The sequence below is a fragment of the Neovison vison genome, chromosome 9 (assembly GCF_020171115.1).
Source record: "Neovison vison isolate M4711 chromosome 9, ASM_NN_V1, whole genome shotgun sequence".
Classification (NCBI taxonomy): Eukaryota; Metazoa; Chordata; class Mammalia; order Carnivora; family Mustelidae; genus Neogale; species Neogale vison.
In genome coordinates, this window is record NC_058099.1 from 23,153,515 (window position 1) to 23,169,948 (window position 16,434).

Sequence of the window (16,434 nt, forward strand, 5' to 3'; positions counted from 1 at the left end):
TGAGCCCCGTAAACGGCGATAAGGAAAGCGCCTGCTCAGAATGATGACCCTAGAGCACGGCCCGGCATTCAGCGGGTGGCCTGTCATTCCTGGTCACGAACGCCACTGTTCATGTGTTGCTTCCCCAAGCCTCCTGCAGTCGGGTCAAAGCTGACTCACTTGAACTTGAATCTGAGGGTCTGGTGGCAGCTTAAGTCCCATTCACTTTAGAGTTTCTCTTTGGAGGGGTCTCTGGCACCACCACCTCGTGGGCTGGAGCGGGCCTCATCAGGAAGCTGGCCTGGACATCAGCTGTTCTTAGCTTGGCCCAGGGAGCAAGCCGGTCGGGGACGGTGACCTGGTGCAGCCGAGGTGACCTCCCGTTGACTTCCGGCAGGTGGGAACTGGGCTGGGAGGCTGTGTCCTTTACTATATTTCAGTTCCTTTTGGGAACTGGGAAAGTTGAGCGGAATGTACTAGAATGGGCAAATAACACCCTGTGGGGGAGACGCAGCACACTGGGGACATGCAGGCTGTGGCAGCCAGCGGCCGGAGTCAGGCAGGGGGGCAGGCAGACCATCCATCACCGCTGACGGCGTGCGGCGTCGAGCTCCCAGGGCCTCTGCTTGCTGGCGGCCAAGGGGATGCCGGGGAGGACCTCACAAGTAGCCACAGAGATTAGGGAGCGTATGTAAAAGTGCACATCATATCGGACCTGGCTTGGTGTGGATGTTCAATAGTCACTTACCTTTTAAGTATCAAATCCTGTAGAAACTTTAATAAGGAGAACCGGTTGTTCTTTGATGCACCAGGAGAGTATCTCCCGACTTGGAATATGCGGACCGAGCCATCTTCTCCACACTGTAAGGTTCCCCTGAGAAGGAAGCTGTCCTGGGTAGAGGAAGCAGCAGGTGCAGGGTCCTAGGGCAGGCAGAGGGTTGTGTTCAGGAAATGGGCGTGTTTCCTGTCCCCACACTTAGGACCAAACAACACGAGATCCCACCAAAGAGGAGGCTGCAGGAGGAGGCCTGACAGCTCCCTAATTCGTCCGTGTGGCCTATTTCCAGGTACATTATCTGCTCTCAAGCACTCAAAAAAGGAGCTGTCTTTTGCTTGTTCTGTATAGTCTATTTCTGAGTCTTATTGTCCTTAAGTCAAATGGTTTGCTTCAAAGGATGCCTGAGAAGTCAGCCTGATAAAGGAGAGTTTGCGAGTTCCAGGAGGCACCGTGCTGTCTCTCCCCTTTGTGTCTTTGTGCCAGGCCATCTGCCTAAAATGCCTTTTCTTAATTTCACCTGGAGGGGAGCAGTGACACTCAGCCCTGACGCCCTCCCAAACCAGGTCTGGAGCTGCTTCCACTTGTCCCAAGGTTGAATTACCACCTGTGTCGTCCTCCGTGCACTTATCATGCCTTGAGTGTCCCAGCATTTGACACACCACGTTCTGGCCACTGTTTCCATGCCTGGCCTCTCTGGGCCACGTCCTGTGGTTCTGTCCCCATGCCCAGCACTGTGCCTGCTCCGTAAAGCTCTGGACGTGAGGTGTGGTTGAATGTCTCCACTGGCTTCTCAATCCAGGTGGCGGGGAGCAGAGAGACAGCTAATCCCCCAGGGTGTCACATACCCAGTCACTTTGAGGGTGTTTAGGATGGCATTTTCGTGTTCTTAGCCATCTTCCTTCACGCCGTTAGAGTTTTGTTCCCTGTACACACTTTCGTGGCTCCCGAGGAGCCAAGAAACTGACGTGGGATTAGCATTTTGCTGTGGATAATCCGTGGGTAGGTCACGGAGAGTTTACTCTCATGGTGATGTCTCCATTTTCCAATTCAGATATCACTTGGGAATTCCAGCTAAGGGGAAGCAAGAAGTCTTAGAAAATGAATCTCTGCCATCTTAAGTCATATGTATATGGTTTTTCTTCACCCTACTTCCCATATGTACCATGTGACAACATGTCATGTTGACATGACGTCTATTAAAGCATTTTTTACCATGAGGTCAGAGTGTACATAAAATCTCTAAACGTTTTAACTCCTTTTTTGCCCACAATGAAGACTTCTTTTTAAAGATTTATTTACTGGGCACCTGGGTGGCTCAGTGGGTTAAGCCTCTGCCTTCAGCTCAGATCTTGATCCCAGGGTCCTGGGATCGAGCCCCACATGGAGCTCTCTGCTCAGCAGGGAGCCTACTTACCCCCCTCTCTCTGCCTGCCTGTGATCTCTCTCTGCCAAATAAATAAATAAAATCTTTTTTAAAAAAATAAAGATTTATTTACTTATTAGAGAGAGCATGCGCACGTGTGGGCGAGCAGGGGGAGAGGCAGAGAATCCCCAAGCAGACTTCCCACTGAGTGTGGAGCCTGATGCAGGGCTCAGTCCCAGGACCCTGAGATCAAACCTGAGCCAAAAACGAGAGTTGGCTGCCTAACCGACTGAGCCACCCAGGTGCCCCTGCAATAAAGACGTTTAGCCATCTGTTCTTGATTCATTTTAAAAATTTGGCCACTAGACGCTTTTTTTTTTTTTCCTTCCCTAGAAACAAGATACCGGTCAAGTTCTTCTGGATATGGCCTACAACCACCTGGGTGTGACCGAAAAGGAGTATTTTGGTTTGCAGCATGGCGATGACTCCGTAGACTCTCTTGTGAGTGCCGTCCCTGTAGACTCTCTTGTGAGTGCCGTCCTTTTAAGACTTGCCGGACTCCTGCATGGTCTGGTTTTATAGCGTGTGTTTTCTTCCCCAACAGAGATGGCTGGAATCAAGCAAACCCATCAGGAAGCAGTTAAAAGGTGAGTGTGACCTTCCCATTTTGGTTGAACGTGGGGTGTTAGTGTATCACAGCCCATTTCTCTCCTCCAAGCCTCAGTGTGCTTGTAACATCTGGGACCTGGATTCCCGGGGGTCCAGGCGATGTGAGTGAGCCCACTTCTCCCTGAGCACAGCTTCCACATCAGCCCTCACCGCTGGGAGCAGGAAAGCGAAAGGTCAAAGAAGGCAGCCAGACGCCGAGGAACCTACTCTCTTCTAACAAGGGAAGGAGGATGGCCTTGCTTTGCCCAGTGAGAGAGCCAGTGTGGGAAAGACACATGTGCATGCGCATGCGCACACACACACACACTCACATGCACACACTCACACACACTCACACATGCTCGCACTCCCTCCCCCTGGAGCCTAAGACCTAGGTAGGGAATATCACAGACGGAGTACACTGCTCCCCAGCCATGAGTGGGCCCCAGTGCTGTCCTGTAACTCCCAGTTAGGAGGGGCTTCACAGCATGCCGTGCAACCCCCCACCCCGGCCCCTGGTCTGGTCCCAGCCTGGTTTTCTAGCATCGCACTCTGTTCCCCCTTATGCACCTTCTGCCCCAGACAAACCTGACTGACCTAAAAGGCTGCAGCATTCCTCTGTGCCTTCCCTCAGTCTGTTCCTTTTGTTTGGAATGCTTTTCCCTCTTCCTTATATCCAAATCTTGCTGTTCTTCTAAGCCACTCAGACTCTTGCCTCTGCTATTAGAAGCCATGCCTCCCCCGACCCTCCCTTACACTTGTCGTAACTCCTTCATCTCTTAGTTGCCTGCCTTAATCTTCCTTGGAAACTGTAGGCTCCTTCGGGGAATGGTGCTTGCCACATTTTCTCTGCATCCCTCACCATGCACCCTGTCCACGGGAGGTGACCGGTGAAGGGTAAGCGGCAGGTAGATCTCACGCAAGTGGACACACACATGTGCCACCTCCCCACACCCGCCCCAGCACCCCAGTGGGAAGGAGTAGAGACAGGAACCATGGCCGTGATCCCACTGATGCTCTCACCTGGGGCCTGGGCCTCCAAGCCCTTACCTCCCTCAGCTTTCAGAACTCCCTCCCCGTGAGGAGCTGCTCAACCACTGTGCAGATAACTACTAGCCCCCATTTGAATTCTCAGAGCGTTGAGTCTGTAGGCACATGAAGAGGTGTTGTTATTCATTCTCTCACTAACTCCCACACTCAGGAGATGTGTCCGGAGCTCAGATTTTGGCAGCGCGCTGAACTGGGCTTTGGGAATCTGGTCCAAATGAGATTTGGACCCTGCCCTCAAGGAGCGGACAGCCAAGGGTGGAGATGTAGGCAAGAAGAGTGACGATTCTAGAACAGTTCAGAGCACTTGATAGGATGCTCTGGGCGCACAAAGGCATCCCGAGATATGCACTGACAAGGTCCGGTGAGGAGGGGAGCTGAAGGCAGTGGGAAGACCGAGCTATCCCCTGAAGTGCAGGTGGTCAGACTGTACCACGTTACGGCGGCGCCACCCGCTGGTACCCAGGCCCACACGCAGAGGCACACTCACAGGTGCACACACACCATTCATACCTTTGACCCAAGCCAGAGAGATACCGACAGAAGGTACCACAGAGAGGCAAGGTGAGGTGGGCAGATCCGTCGCAGATCAGTGAGAGAAGGCAGGGTGGAGAAGGCTTGAGTTTCAGAAACAGCACAGTGCTGAGCACATAGACGGGGCCAGCAAACGTTTACTAAGTAACAGAGAGGGGAGAGGCTGACCTGAAGAGGAACGCGAAATCTTAGCCACACAACCTGATCTGCTCCTGCTGCCATATCCAGCGAAAGAAATGGGCTAATTTTCTCTCTACAAGCAAATTGACTCTTGGTATCGTTGCATAAAGCCATATTTGAGTATGTTAATTATGTAATATTTGCTAATATGTTCATCACTTTGGGAATTCACTTTGCATTAAAAGCATGAACTGTTATCAAAGTGATTGCTCTGTGGCATAGCGGGATCAAAACCTTCAGTACTTGAGTTCTGGTTTTCTCATCTGCTCGGTGGCGGAAGGCAAGACTCTGTGCCTGTTGGCTTATCTGTACAACAGTGCCAACGAGAACAGCCTGACCTACTCAGAGTCATGGCGATGTTTAAGTTGAAGAACACATATGAAAGTGTTATGGCAGTGTTTAAATTCAAGAACGTACGTGAAAACGGAAGAAGTATAAAATGGCTATCTGTGTGACATTATTTCGTTATGAATGTTGTATGATCTGTTGATTTAAGGATTTTTAAAAATTCCTAATACCTATAACGGAGTGCATTATTTGAACACAGCCCTAAGTTAAACCTATAGTACGGAGGGGATAGAGTACCTCATTCTATGCTCGTGCTGCTAAATCGTTGACTATTTGCAGGCTTGGGAGATTTCTAAACAATTATCTTGTGCACTCCTTTTTTGAAATTAGCCCTTTAATTGATGAAAAAAGCTGTGGTCTAGTGGGGGGAAAAAAATGCATCACTAATGGAAGAGTAGCCTCTTACCTGCATTGACTTTTTTAAAGAGAAAACTTAAATTTGTTTTTGAAAAATGTTGTAGGAGGTTTCCCCTGTACTCTGCATTTTCGAGTAAGATTTTTTATACCTGATCCCAACACACTACAGGAAGAACAAACCAGGTAATAACTTTTTTTTTTTAAGTTTCCTTTGTAGTATATAAAAATGAATAACCGCTAAAAATATACTCTTTATCTTATCTCTGTGGCCGTACATTTCCTTTGGGTATAACCACGCCAGTGATTATGAAACAAGTAAAAATCAGAGGGGTACAGATTGAAATTTTCATCAGGTAATAAGTTCTCTGTCTGGGGCCTACTGACTTCCTTATTTGGTGCCATTTGGAGTTCACTGCCTTGGACCTCCTCCGACCTCCCCAACCCCTCCTGCCCACTGAGCCTGCGGTGGGGCAGGGGGCAGTGAGGGGGCAGTTTGGAAGACCAGTTTGCTGAGACAGCGTCCGTTGTCTACACATCAGATAACACGGTATCTCTGTGAGGCTAGAACGGAGGCTCTTCGGGATAAAAAGAACGTTCTGAACTGAGCATTCTCTCCCAAATCCCCAGTTGGTAGAAATAAAAAGGAATGCAAGCTGAGGCAGCATCTCTCCTGGGTGAATCAGTCGGTAGAGGCCAAAAGTGAGCCAGATAAGGGAAGGAGAGCCGAGATAGGACTGTTTACCCCTCAGGGCTTGGCGAGGGGCCTGACCCTTGTTTTGTACTAGCACGTGGGTTTTCTGGGTGGGGAACACGGGTTTGGAATGGAAGAGGCCTGCGCGGGAGGGTTGTTGCTGTTTGAGTAGTGACCCTGCCTCCACTTCCACTCCCCCATAGCAACGTTGAGCCCTTTTATTCATAATATGTTTATTTTTCATAGGGAGGGAAACTTGCAGAGGTTTTTGTCTCTACCAGAAAAAAAAAAAAAACAACTTAATGGATGTTCAGGAATATTGACTCCTATTCTGTGTTCATTGTACCCAGAGACCCTCACCAAGAAGGTGACATTAACTCAGGCATTGAGTATTTTGTTTTGTTTTGTTTTTGAAGGTAATCACATGATCATGTTTTAACTTTTAGGATGTTTGAAGACTAAATATTAGTCTGTTATTCTGTTTTGCTTTCTTTGTGCACCTCTTCCCTCCACAATAACAGACATCAGAGAGTTGACTGTGTTTACTGTTCAGTTGAATTTTAAGCCAGAGTAAGAGATGTCCGGCGGGGCTCATTGGGTCACTGTGGGAAGTTCACGTGGTGCTTTGAGTTTTCCCCATGATGGTTCTTCATGCTGATGGACTGAGGGGTTAGTGCAACAGCTCCACTCCTGAGCCAGGGGACACAGAGGGGCAACATAGCTATAGGAACAGGTGTTTGAGATCACCTTACCAAGGTTCCACAAGGCCATTATTGAATACCAAGTTCTGTTGAAGGGATGCTTTGAAAATGTTATGATGGGTTATAACTGTGTGTGTGTGTGTGTGTGTGTGTGTGTGTGTACACGTGTGTGGTTTTAACCCGTGAATTTTAAAATCACAACCACAGAGCAAAAATGGCGTTTTGCTTCACAGGGCAGTCTGGAGGGACATCAGGGAAGCAGTGTTTAATAAACCAAGAGCAAGGGCAGATCCCTCTCATGCTCTCTATTCTCTCTCTCTCTCTCTCTCTCTCTCTTTTTTTTTTTTTTAAGATTTTATTTATCACAAAGTGATAGAGATCACAAGTAGGCAGAGAGGCAGACAGACAGAGATCACAAGTAGGCAGAGAGGCAGACAGAGAGAGTGGGGAGGAAGCAGGCTCCTCACCAATCAGAAAGCCCGATGCAGGGCTCGATCCCAGGACCCTGGGATCATGATCTGAGCCGAAGGCAGAGGCTTTCACCCATTGAGCCACCCAGGCGCCCCAAGCTCTCTGTTCTTTTAAAATGCCAGTCATTACCCATTAAGCATATGAGCAACTGATAGGTTTCAACACCAAGTGTGAACTGCCCTGCCTAAGCTAGTAATTGTCACCTGTGGTTCTGTCTGCCCCTTGTGATGCTGGAGCTCCAGGGGTGTGGTGGCCAGCGGGCATGGTGGAGTACAGGGATGGCTAGGGCTGGCCTACCCCAAGAGTCCCTCTCCAGGTCATCAGGTATCCACTTCCATACCCCACCGGAGAGAAGCTCACCCTCTCTGGATGCCGACAGAATCCCTTTGCTTAGCCTTCCTGTCATTTGAGGGACATCTGAGGAAATGTAGGACGTTGGGGACGGAGGGAGGACTAGGGAGAAAACAGGCTGCCTTGAGATCTGTAAGGGCTGTCACGGATAAGGGGAATTAGACATACTTGGTGGTAGAATCATGGCCCGTGGGTGGAGGATACCGGGAGGCAGATTTGGGCGCAAGATGAGTAATTGACAAATTTTTGTTCTTCCCTAAGTCCAAGATAAAACTCTGTTTGTATCGCTGCTAGAATCCACTGAAACGTGACCCTGCCACCACCCCACCTCCACCTGAAGATGAGTGGTATCCCCAGGGTTGGAGTAGAATGTGGCTATCACCTCCTAGGATTTGGGGCACCAGATTTCAATGTAACAGGAGCCACGACAGCAGCCACCCACATGGCTCCGATGGAGCTGGTGGGCAGCCAGGACTGCCAGATCTTTTTCCTATGCTGAGCTAGACTTCCACCATTAATTCACAGGTCCTTTTTTTTTTTTTTAACTTTTTTAAAAAACTTTTTAACTTTTTAAAAAATTTTTGCTTATATTCCTGACACACAGTATTCTATTAAGCCCCAGTTCTGTAGCCTACCCAAAAGTAAGCTCCTCTTAACGAAATGTAGCTCTCAAGTGTCAGAGAAAGTGGTATTTATTTTGTTCTAACATCCTAGGGAGGCATTTGTTGCTTTTTTTGTGTGAAGTTGAGTTCACGGATGGGGTACACTCTAGGAGTGACCTTTACATTTCTGAAGTCAGGTATGCTGACACCTCTTCTGTTTGATTTTTCTTTTTTTCTGATCGTTAGACGTCTCCTTGACTGAGAGCCTTCACAACTACTGTTCCTGATAAGATTCCGTCATTGGACACATTTTCATTTACTGGCAGTCTCCAAGGGAATCTCCTTCAGGATTCCCAGGAGATGCCCTACATTTGGGCCTCCTTCCACTATTGCAATCTCTTGGTGTGATGTCATGAGGTTGACTCAGACAAGGTAGCTTTTGATGACTGGTAATGTCCAGGTTCCCCTTCGTATTTCTGTCTCTAGGAAGATACACGGATTAGCCCGGCTCGTCACTGAAGGGCCAGATTTACCATCGGATTATCTAGCATTCTCTCCCTTCTCTGCTTTCTCCCAGTAGCGCTGTAGGAGGAGAGAACACTTAATTCTGGTTGAATGTCAGCTTGGATAAACATAGGAACAAACTAGAAAGGACTGGGGATGTTCTCCTAGGTGAAAAAGATCGTCTCCAGTACAGAGTAAGCGTGAATCAGCAACCGTAGGCTACATCGTATCTCAGTGCTGGTCTTCAGCATGTTAAGGGTAGTCGATGATGACAACAGGCTACGTAAAAATATCAGAGTTAGGACTTTGACCCCAAGCCTGAAGTCATTAGATGCATAAGAAATTTGTAGCATAGTCAGGTTTTTTCAAAGCATGGGTGTCCAGGTTAAAATAAGATCTAACTGACCCCATGTAACCTATCTGAACGGGCAGGAGGCTGAAATGAGTTCCCCGCACCTAGCCCAGATTTGTGCACAGAGGAGGTAATGCCAAGTGAAGCATTCACGTCTCGGGACACCAGCACCTTGACCTTTGCACGTATGAACGTGAAGGACCAAGGAGACCCCATGTGTTTCAAATTGCCAAGAGGACCACTGTCCTGCCCCAGAATACTTCTGCTGCATCTGTATCATATTTCAAGAAGTTTCCCTTTTGTCCCCTTGGCCAGACGCTGGAATGTCTGTCCCATTTGAATCTGGGCTTTAAAAAAGAGTGGGAGCTAGCTGCCAACTGAGTGTATGTCGCATCCCTAAATATAAAACTTTCCTTGGTGCTTGATGGCCGGCACCTGACTCTCGCTGCTCTCTCTTACCCGTCCCTAGACTTGGGGGAGACTCACGGGGCGCAGGGCCTGGGATGGGTTCCCGAGCAGTGCCCACAAATCAGGTCCTGGGTTTTGACATGGCTGGTAGCTCGCAGGCAAATGCCGAATTCTGCTCAGAGGTCCTGGCAGCTGGTAGCTGACTGATGTTTATGCTTTTGCTCGAGTACCCGAAGTTCCCGGGACACGGGAAGCAACTCAGCTGGGTGTTTGCACCAAGCCAAGGAAGTGTCCTCACAGACCCAGTTCCTATCTGCTGCTTCACGCAGAGGGAATGTGGGTGTGCTCTGCACTGCCACCCCCCTAGCACCTGGGGGCTCCCTGTGTGTGATGCCCGTGGGGGCCTGGTGCTCTCAGAGGCCCCGAGTTTGATGGGGAATGTCCAGGGTGGGGGGGAGCCCACTGGCAACAGCTCCGGCTGATTGTTGGCGGGCTCAGCCATCCTTGGGACGGCATGTGCTGGCGTGAGGCTGGGTGGAAACCAGCCTCCACACGGAACCATTGTTACCGAAGGAGCAGCTTTGCAGTGTACAAAAAGCAACCCCAAGACTTCAGACGCAAATGCGTATTTGTGTATTTTGTTTTCCAAATGTACAGATCTTGTCCTTGACTTATCACCTTTTTTTTGTATTTCCAGTATTGTGAATTAATAAAAACAATTGTTTTTGTAGGCATTTGTATTTCTTACAACTGAAGATGGATATTTGTGAAGGAAGGTAATGAAAATTTCACATTCTTCATTCTCCATCAGTTGCCAGACACTAAAATTCCTGGTTTCAATCTAATGAGCGTGTATTTCTGGAAACAGTATTAAATCTAAACAAAGGATGGTGGTTGAAAGCAGGACCCTGCATGACTCTCTGCTCTGGACATCTGTTGTTAACTCAGTCTTGATTCGGAGAAGCTGAGGTTGGAGCAACTTCATTTCATGTTTCGATTTTATTAGCAAAGGTACAGCTATCTTTCTGGCAAAGACCTGAGAAATGTTACAGGGAGAATGTGAGACACGCTTCATTCAGGAAGACAGCTCGGGCCTAATTTAGGTCCACTTCCAAGCCCCTCAGTACCTACAGATGATTCATTTTCTCCCTGGGAGGCTTTGTGCTAGAAGACAGGGGCGTCTGCCTGTGAGTCAGCACGTCTTGTGTGGCAGGGCCATCTCAGTGGCTGGAAGGATCTGAAATGGCTCTGGAAGGGAGGAGATACGCCAAGCCACTTGTCCCTGAGCTACCGCCTCCAAATCCTGACTTTTCCGTGACTTAGGGGAGAACCTGCAGCCGGTGAATTGGGAGAAACAGTCACAGCTTATTCTCGTCCTCCTCATCCCTTTTCCTCCCGGCAGCTGCCCCAAGGAGGGGCTTCAGAAGCCTCTGTGAGGGGGGCAGTGAGACAGGAGCCCTTGAGACGATGGGACCCATATGGGCTGCGCAGACCCCAGTTGCCACTGAGGTTTTAGAAGGAGGGAGGAGTGCAGGCCCTGCCCTACCCACTTGGTCCCAGTTGAAAAACACATGTTGGAGGTTTACAGCAGAATAAGGGGAGAAGGGGGGGGCTGTCTTCCTGTCAAAGCCAGACAGACAGGCAGAGAGCTGTTGGAGGTTTTCAAGCAGAAGGCGTGTGGCTAGAGCAGCATCTGCAAAGACAGTACCAGTGCAAGGATAGGAAGGCTGGAAGAGGCTAGGGTTCTTCATCTGGATGGAAGGGAGATTTGTAGGCATGGCTGTGAAGATCCTGGGGGTAGAGGAACATATAGAAACAAGACACATGTTGAAATCTGGACTGCCCGAACCTGTTGAAAACCTGTTCAAGGCTCCTAGAATTGGAGAAGTTTTGTAATTTAGCTCCTTCTCTTACTCGGAGGAGGAAGGAGCCCCTTCTCTAGCCCAGCTGCAGGCCTTGCTTAAGCACCCCCAGAAATGAGCTCCCCATTTCGTGAGACAGCCTTCTCACATCGGGAGTGGGGGGTGACGCAAGAGTGACATTACCCGCCCCTCTCCCAGGTCCAGACTGCCCTCTGCCCCAGCGGAAATTTGTCTCTTGCCCCTGAGCGCTAATCTCTTTTCCCAACAAGTATTTCTCAAGCAGCTGTTAGGCGATGGCTCTGTGCTGGTCAAAAAAGGCAAGGCCCTCTCCTCCCAGGAGCTCTCAGTCCAGTGCTCCCCACAGTAGGAATCGGCTGTCTTCGTTTTTTTTCTTCTCCCAGCACGATACCCCTGTTAGTTTTGAGTGAAATCGCTTGAGGGGCACAACCGGCCTTAAATCCCTGGCATTCTCATCAGGCCTGCTGGTGGCCTTCACCACCTCTCTCAGGAGAGGGTCTCCTACTACCAGACGCTTCTGGGTGCGTCAGGGTGGGTCTGGCCATTAGTAGCTGTGGATCTTTTGACAGACTGGATGAATCTGGTTAGCCTTCTTCCTAGGCGTCCTGGCAGAAACCATCAGTGGTGGGCGGTTCCCAAGGCATGCCCTCCTTCCCGCTGAGCGAGGTGACACTGGCCATCAGATGGAGACCCTAAAGCCTAGAGGGAAAGAAAGGGGTCTCTCTAGGGGCCACACTGAATGGTCATGCAGGCTTTCAGCATCCTTTTCTCATTTATATTTACACTAGTCTTCGGAAATGTTCTTTTTTGACATATTCATAGGATTGTTCCATCCATGTGGATGGAACCTCCTTAGCCTGTCTCCTCAGGTGTTTCCCGAGTCCCATTCACCCGCTCTGCCTCTAGCGGGGACCCTAAATTAGGTTTCCTTGAAGCCCATCTTGGTAGGAGAGTGAGTGGCTGGTGTCTCCCCATGGGCTCTCTGGGCCTCCCGATGAACAAACAGATGGTGAGTATTGCTGGACGTATCTCCAGACTTGGAGAGATCGTTGAGAAGTCCTAGCAGGGAATACCTAGTAACTTCAGGAAAGTTGGGGGGCCCCCTCACGTAGGGAAGGCTACCTTCTTGTGCAGCTTCAGGACAGGGCATAGCACAGCAGACAGGAAGGGGAACCCTGCTCTGGCCAACCTGATTAGTCAGAGACATGGGGGTGACTCACATCTTGGGAATTTCATGAGCTGCCATGGAAACAGCACTTTTTCTCCACTTCCCCTGGGGCTGCCAGGAAGAATGCTCTTAAAATCTGTGTCTCCCCACCCTGCAAGCCTTCCTTCGTGCTGCTTGTAGTTGGCCCCTCTGCAGTGTGTTTCTCCACCTGGCAGGGATCCCTGGCCCAGGTCTGGTGGCCAGGCTCCTAGGCAGATGGTAGAGTTCATGGTTGAGCAGAGAGAAGGGAGAAGCCAGAGGATTCGCAGCATAACGAAGCTAGAGATGGTGTCATTGGTAGAAACAGGGTGTTTGGAGGGCAGTGAGCCTAAGGGGAAGGGAGCTCAAGTCTAATGTCCAGTCCATGGGTTTCTAGTAGGTGGCAAACTGGGAAGCAGACAGACCATTCCCTATAGATCAGAAGCTTCAGGAGGGTAAACAGATTTAGGAATCTTAAAAAGTAACTGTTACTAAGTAATTTAGAACTCACAAGAGTTTTAAAATTTTAAGAATCCTTTTCTGTTTTCCCCATCTTTCTAGTCAGGGATTTAGTTAGAAAGCCCTCCAAAAGGTCTCACGTCTTTACTAGAAAGATACAGAGGCTGCCCATTGATCTAAGAGTATAATTTTTCTCGCGTTTCCTCTTAGTGATATGAGCCTGACCTTTCTTGACCAGCCAAAACCTTGGCCAATATTAGACCTCTAGCTTCATGGTATTTTTATTAATGTGTGTTATTTTAAACATGACAAAGTTCTCTTTTAATTGTGAATCTACAGCGTTACATTTATCTTTACTATTTGAGTTACATCCTAAAATTATCTTTATTACGATTCATGATGTCTTTTTAATGGCTAATCTAAGAAAGAAGACAGGTGTTCCCCATCATGGCTGTTTCAGGCTGTCTTTGGCTCTTGTGACTTTGCTGATATGTTTTTCTCTTGACAGGTTAACTTGCCCTCTTAACTCGGCAGTGGTTCTAGCATCCTATGCAGTACAATGTAAGTCACCAAGGGAGCGTTTCATGGGACAGACTCTTCTGACCAATGTATTAAGAAAGTCAGTGGCCTTTCCCGTTTGACCAGGTCACTTCCCCTCTGCCCAGGAATCCCATTGGGCAAGCTTCTCTCTGGTTGTCGGGATGTTCCCACTTTCCCCCTGACTGACACACACTCTGCTGGCACCGGGACGTTGGTTAGGGAAGGTGTGGATGAGTCCATTCGACAGAAGTCACCCCATGTGGGCAGACCCTCGCCCACATATTAGATCTCATCACAAACCTCAGTGGGGCAAATTTTTCTACCATTCGCGTCTTACGGATGTGGAAAACAAGTCCCGTGGAAGCATATTGTGAGCCACATGTGTCCTTTAAAGTGTCTAGTACCCAGGGGCACCTGGGTGGCTCAGTGGTTTAAAGCCTCTGTTTTTGGCTCAGGTCATGGTCCCAGGGTCCTGGGATCGAGTCCTGCATCAGACTCTCTGCTCAGCAGGGATTCTGCTTCCCTCCCTCTCTCTCTGCCTGCCTCTCTGCCTACTTGTGATCTCTGTCTGTCAAATTAAGTGTCTAGTACCCAGTATTAAAAAAGAAAACTAAACAGGTGAGATGAGCTTTAATATTTTAACTACTCCAGTCTATCCCACATATTATCATTTCCATATATAAACAATGTAAAAAAAAATAAGCAGTGTAAAAATTCCCATATATAAGCAATGTAAAAATTAAAAATTAAGGTATTTTACATTTTGTTTTCCTATGAAGTCTTTGAAAACCAGCACATTTCAGTTTGGACCAGCCATGTGTCAAGGGCTCAGTGGCCATATATTGCTAGTGGCTGCCATGTTGGGTAGAAAAACCATATGGAACTTCCCATCAAGGCCTGCTTGAGCTTAAGAATCACTCATTCAGCAATACTTTGCTGAGATTATATACCCTGTCGGGCACCATGGTAGATGCTGGCTGTGCACAGCGGAGAGAGTACCTAGCCTGAAGGAAGGCAAAGTATTGCTTCCCAGTTAGCCGTATGGCGTCAGGCAGACTTCCATAGGAGCCCAGGACTTAGGGAGGCCCCCTCCCTTTCTCTGCACCGCGCACCGTCTTGGCCTGTTAGCCCTCTTGGCTGACTGTGTGGTAGGGAACGAAAAGGGCAAGATAGGTCTCACAGCAGGTGCTGGCTGAATTACTCACTCTACTTTGGTCTCAGAGGCAAAGTAGCAAGAGAAGGCTGACCAGGACTCCAGAGGTGGCCTTAAGTCTGTCTGCACCCCCGGGTTCAAGGAACAGGTGTAGGAGAGGTGAAGGGCAAGGTGGCTGGGCCCACACTTGTCTGCCCACCTGCATGATACCAGGAAGTGGAAGATGGACTTTTAACAGTGACCCTACTCACTATTGAGGGAAGACCTATTATCAGTCTCCCCAGAGAGCCTGCATCTCCTCCCCAGTGGAAAACTGAGAAGAGGTGGCGCAGTGGTGGGTCTGGGTAGTTTGGAAAGTTCCCCTGTCCCTGCGGTGCAGCTGGAACAGACCCAGCCATGTTGCATCCAGAAGGGAAGTGACACAGCCACAGTCAGCCTGTATCCCTGCTGGTCTCTAGACCTCATGGCCTCCATCTCTGCCAGGCCGGTCGGCTGAAGAAATCAGCTTTGCCACATCCCAGAGGGAGCCTGGTGTCCGTGGCTACAGCTTCCGCTTTGAGGGCTGGGAACACTTTTGGAAAGGACGTAGCTTTGCATGCAGCCAGACTCGGTCTAAGGTCCGGCTTCTCCATTTGCCACTTAATGTGGCAATGGGGTAATTCCCTGAATTTCCATTTTTTCGTCTGTAAAACGGAGGTGAGGACGGTGACTCCGTCCCCAGCGGTGACTTCCAGTCTCCCAACTGGAACCTCTGCACTTGGACCATTGCTGTTACCGGAGTCGACCAGAGCACACCTGACCATGTTATCTGGGTTTTGGCTCTTTGCCTCATACATGCGGGACCCTGAGCCTCCCCAGGCCTCAGCTTCTTCTTCTGTCAAGTGGGGATAACACTGTTTACTTCATGGGGTCACAGTGAGGAAGGGATGCGTTATTATGTGGAAAGCTCTCAGAATCGTGCCGGGCGTAAGGTGAGCGTTAACTCTCACTCTGTTTTCACGTCGGCCCAGAAGCAAGCTTTCTAAAGAACGCCTGTTGTAAACAATCAACTCTACTTTGAGTGAAATATAAGACCCAAATGAGAAAATCCTACTCTAAGCTTCAGTGGTCAGGTTCCCCTCTGCAAACAAATGCCGGACGGGGGACTAAAAGAATTTACTAGCACCCAAAAATTAGAAACTAGTGTCCGTGGGAGCCTTGGCCTCACTGGCATGCTCATAAAAAGATGGGTTGTCAGGCGAGCATTTTTAAGTATAAGCCCTTTGTCCCTCTGCTCTCAGGAAGTACCTACGTATTTTCCCCCTTACTTCCGTGCTCACATTCCTGTAAGGTGAATTCTTGAGTATACTGTGGGATGTCTGAATCGTATCTGCGACATCTCACCAGATTGTCCCCACCGTGTGGTGGAGGGAGATAGGAGCAAATCAAGAGCGTACTTTCTTACTAGATAAAAAGACACGTAGGCAAAGACTGTAGGTTGCTGGTGGTCTCAGGTATGGATGAGGCTCGAAGAATGAAATTTTTAAAAATCTGTATTTACTCTGTAATGTCCCTTGGCCTCCGTTGCATCCAGGTTCGGCACCCGCCTAAGGGTGAACGGACGCACAAAGCACGGTCTCTCTGCAAGGCAAGGGGTCTCCTGCCCGGTGGGGAGGTGCGGGTGGGCCAGCTGATGCTGACAGTGAGGGCGGGCACAGGGGGTGCCCTCCCTCCTGCGTGGGGGAGACGCGAGCGTATCCAGAAAAGCTTCTTCGTCGTGACCCCTGAGAAGAACCTCCAAGGTCAAGTGGGAGATGGATAAATAACATGCAAGGGGCTGATGTAAGGGTCTTGCCGAACAGAACAGTTTAGCAGCTTGAAATGCTATACATTTGAGTGCCTAGAATATACTCTCTCTTTCCT

The 16,434-nt window shown here is 49.2% G+C and overlaps 1 protein-coding gene across 4 annotated transcripts in view; it reads left to right on the forward strand.

Moving 5' to 3' along the window:
* PTPN3 (protein tyrosine phosphatase non-receptor type 3) overlaps nucleotides 1-16,434 on the forward strand; it is a 110,952-nt gene that overhangs the window by 34,888 nt on the left and 59,630 nt on the right. For 3 of the 4 annotated variants that reach the window (XM_044265171.1, XM_044265173.1, XM_044265174.1), the window contains exons 3-7: nucleotides 2,514-2,648; nucleotides 2,725-2,767; nucleotides 5,339-5,417; nucleotides 10,046-10,090; nucleotides 13,348-13,400. In XM_044265171.1, coding sequence (XP_044121106.1) covers nucleotides 2,514-2,648; nucleotides 2,725-2,767; nucleotides 5,339-5,417; nucleotides 10,046-10,090; nucleotides 13,348-13,400 — 355 coding nt within the window. The remainder of the gene's footprint in view (nucleotides 1-2,513; nucleotides 2,649-2,724; nucleotides 2,768-5,338; nucleotides 5,418-10,045; nucleotides 10,091-13,347; nucleotides 13,401-16,434) is intronic. The other variant, XM_044265175.1, reaches the window with a different exon arrangement.